This window comes from Notolepis coatsorum (genome assembly GCF_963971535.1).
Source record: "Notolepis coatsorum genome assembly, chromosome: 5".
NCBI classification, from domain to species: Eukaryota; Metazoa; Chordata; class Actinopteri; order Aulopiformes; family Paralepididae; genus Notolepis; species Notolepis coatsorum.
Window position 1 is genome coordinate 83,178,705 of NC_140169.1, and position 3,823 is coordinate 83,182,527.

Here is a 3,823-nt window from a genome sequence, read left to right on the forward strand (position 1 = left end):
TTTACTTCCTTTGCATGTCAAGAAAGAGACACGATTCAGTCCAATGATTTACATAAATTAATCGGCAGATGTACACAGTGGAAAGCGACTGGTCGGCTGAGTGCGCAACATTCCATACATATTCTCACCAACTCTCGATGGCTGAAAGCAGAGGCAGCAAAATCTATATTTGGGCACGGAAGCTGACGTCATCGCGCTAGCGTTGCACAGTATGATAATGAGGGGAAAAAACGCACTGACGTAAGAGCCTTGACGACGTGCAGTTAACCTTGGCAACAGATGGAACATAAATAACAGAGATGGTTGATAGAGCCATTGAGGTGTGGGAATAAATAGACGACTAGCCTTTTATGAAGTCTAATTTTAAACATAATTGTAAAAACCATTCCAGTTTATATTCTTTCCAATGGTTAGTTAATTCATTATTGTATGCATATTAGAATAGGCTGTAGCCTAAACAGCAGTGTAGCCATATGTGAGGCATATTAATTATGTCAAGACACACCACAAGAGGAAAATCATTGAATTTAAATATATTTATTTATACATTATTTGCAAACAACATTCAACAGTTTGCGTTTTACTCTTTTTGTAAAAAAAATAATGGGAAATTTCATAAATTAAAAACTATAATGTTTTCACAGAAAACGTTCATACTAAAGATAGACCACTCAGACCATGGTTAGACAAAGCATGTCAGTTTTAAATATCACAAACATTGTACAATAATACTCACATTCCATCAACCAGAAAACAAAACAACTATATTGCTCTGAACACTACAACAACTTGGTCATCTAGCACCAACCATTAAATCAAATATTAAGGTATTTTGTAAACAAAAACGATTAGGTGGTATTAGTTAAAACATGCTTTGACTTGCTACATAGTTGAAATAGGCAAGTATAGTTGAGGCGAATAATAATAAAACTCTAAATATTTAGCTCCCTGGTATAGTAGTGTACATGTCCATTCCATAGCCCTGTGCTCTACACGTCCACCTCATATACATCATGTAACTGTGCTTGATAGGAAGTGATGTCATTCTAGACTAGAGATCAAGAGTCTTTTTCCTAAAGGGCCAGTAGGGTGGGTGAGCTGAGTGAGTCGGAGGACTGGTCGTTGCTGCTGCTGCTGCCTCTCCTGTGGGCATCGCCGCAGGTGGGGAAGGTCTCCGCCTCGGGATACGTAAACGCAAAGGAAGACGTGTACGTGGTGCAGGAGGGGGTGCAGGTCACCACGGGCGTACACAGGGACTCAAAGTCACTGCTGTTGGCCGAGGTGTAGAGAGGCTCCCAGTCCTGCATGGTGGCGTACAGGGAGTTGGACAGGTCGACCTCCGGCACCGAGCGCGCCGTCGTCTGCAGCGCGGCGGTGGTCTTGGTGAGCAGCTCTAAGGACTCCTCCAGGGCGACGGTGTCGTCCTCCTCCAGGTCGGACATCTTGACCGTGCTGCCGGAGAGGGCGAGGCCGCTGGAGAAGAGCGAGTAGGACGCTGAGGCGAAGGTGGAGTGGTTGGTGGTGGTGGCGGTGGTTGCTGCCGACATGGAGCACTGCAGGGTCTGAGTGGAGACCTCGTTGGACACGGGAGACATGGAGAGGACAGGGAAGGTGGCGGTGTCCAGCTCGGAGGGGATCTTACAGATGGGCCTGTGGGCGGCCAGGATGAACTCCAGCTTCTCCTTCTCCTTCATGAGGCTGTCGATGTCGTTCTGAAGGATAGACTTCTCGTCCTCAAGCTCGTCGGTTTCCTATACCAAGGGAGAGAGAGAGAGAGAGGGGGGGGGGGGGGGGTATTGCATTAATTTGGCTGTTTGTCAACATTACTATATGAAAACTGCTACAAAATGTCAGACAAAATGATATAGATGTGGTCATTTGGGGGGAATACTTACAGCTTGTAGTGTGTCGGTGAGCTCTTGCCTCCTGTTGCGGCATTTGGCCGCCGCCTGCTTGTTCCTCTCTCTGCGAACTCTCTTCTTCTCCTCCTCCTCGGGCAAAATCTGAAGACAAGAGTAGAAAGAGAGAAAAAAATGTTTAGTCCCAATGCGTTAATTAATGCATTGTAATGCAGGGGACGCGGCAACTCGTTATGCAAACGCTTATGATAATTCCTCTTCTTTGATGGAGGAAGAGAGGCGGTGTTTACCTGTTGCACTCTGCCCCTCCTGGTGGACGCTGTGGACCTCATGGGTGTCCTGGAGTACGCCGGGGGGCTGGGACTGGAGCCGTAGGGGTGGGCTCTGTGAGAGGAGGAGAGCTGAGGCTGCACCATCCACTGCAGCTCCGGGCTCGTGGACACGGCCGTGACCGTGGGGACGAACGAGGCACTCGCTGCCGACAGGTCAGTGAAATCCTGGGAGGAATGAAGTGAAGAAGATAGTCAGTACATGGAGTATATATACAAGAGTTTGTGTGTGTGTGTGTGTGGGGGGGGGGGGTGAATTAAGTCGGGAGGTCTATAAAAAAAAAAAAAAAAAAAAAAAGCTAGAGGTGCTATAAATATCTCTGATGTAAGCCATGACGCTACACTTGCTCTCTGGAGTTTCCATGTGAATAAATGAACATTGCTCCTCTGATGCAGAGCAAAGACCGCTATAGCCTAGTATAGTAGTAATGCACAACTCCTCAGTATTGTGTATGTTCGCATTTGCATTGTTATATATATATATACTATGCGTGTGTTCGCATCTGTAGGCTATTTTTGCACTAAGCAAGTGAGATATAATTTGCGGAAATATAGTTTTTGCCTCTGCTTGCATTACAGAACAGGCTAAACTATTATAGCTTCCTGCGTTCACGTGTCTGCATGCCAGCGATATATAAACAATTGTACTACTATGTCAATGAAATATATACATATATATACTGTAGACCCGAACATACCTGAGACTGTGGAGATCCCATGCTCGAGTACGACCCCGCTGATGACGGATAGTATCCCAGAGTGTCGCCGGCAGGGGAAGCGGTGCTACAGCGGGAGGAAGAGTCGCACTCCGTGTTGAACGCGGTGTACATCATTGTTTCAAAAGGGCGAAAAGAAACTCGTAAATCCAGACAAACTCTTCTATAGTGAGGGGGGGGGGTGTGTAACTTCAGTTGTCAAAAATCCCTTTAGTAGTAGGTTTGAATGTAAATCCTGAGTGTTGCTCCCTTTGTATCGCGATGCTTCTGCTAGTCGTTGCGAGAGTTCTGAAAGTTGTACTGCCAACTCTGTTGCCTCGCAGGGTCTTTATAGTCTAGCAGGGATGGATGACGTAGGCGCCGCGCCCAAAATGCCGAATACAAAATACATCAAACCAATAAAAGATCTAAGCACTAGATATGGCATTTGTTGTACACAAAATAGTCAACATACAATATATAAAAACACTGAATGTAAAAGCATCTTAAATATATATAATTATTCAGTAGATATTAAGTAGATAAAGAGTATGTCAAGATTGGTATACCCGTGTCTAAGAAATGGAACGTTCCAGAAGGGAATCCCAACACGTCATTTTCCATATATGGTGCATCCTGTAAAAGGGCGGACCTTGATGGGAAATGCGCTCCACAATCCGAGGATTGGCCGACAGCACATGACGACGTTTATGTAAGACAACAAAACACACAGAAGCTGTACTGATAAGTGATAACTAGGGATAAATGCATCAAAACCACAGCCTACAACAACAAACTTTATTAGTAGGCTATTATGTGCGCCTGCAAAATGTTTCTAATTGGGTTTCAACACTACTGGAACTGAATGAATGTATATGAATTAAAGCCAGTTAGTGTTGTTTTGCCCAAAGGTTATTCAATGATAGCTCTCTATCTGATT

At 45.0% G+C, this 3,823-nt stretch overlaps 1 protein-coding gene across 1 annotated transcript; it reads right to left on the reverse strand.

Annotated features, from left to right (window-relative positions):
- Nucleotides 1-531: 531 nt before the first annotated feature.
- On the reverse strand, nt 532-3,172 carry fosab (v-fos FBJ murine osteosarcoma viral oncogene homolog Ab). The gene is made up of 4 exons (XM_084314884.1): nt 2,887-3,172; nt 2,150-2,356; nt 1,896-2,003; nt 532-1,751 (listed from the first exon to the last, which is right to left on the reverse strand). The coding sequence occupies exons 1-4, from the start codon at nt 3,019-3,021 to the stop codon at nt 1,074-1,076; spliced, it is 1,128 nt and encodes a 375-aa protein (XP_084171010.1). The 5' UTR covers nt 3,022-3,172; the 3' UTR covers nt 532-1,073.
- Nucleotides 3,173-3,823: the final 651 nt, after the last annotated feature.

What these genes read in the sequence shown, in the direction of transcription:
- fosab (XM_084314884.1), bottom strand. Translation starts at nt 3,021, where the DNA reads ATGATGTACACCGCGTTCAACACGGAGTGCGACTCTTCCTCCCGCTGT. An exon ending in TGGGATCTCCACAGTCTCAG is followed by an intron (nt 2,357 to 2,886) that starts GTATGTTCGGGT and finishes CATTCCTCCCAG; the next exon opens with GATTTCACTGACCTGTCGGC. An exon ending in GGAGGGGCAGAGTGCAACAG is followed by an intron (nt 2,004 to 2,149) that starts GTAAACACCGCC and finishes TCTTGTCTTCAG; the next exon opens with ATTTTGCCCGAGGAGGAGGA.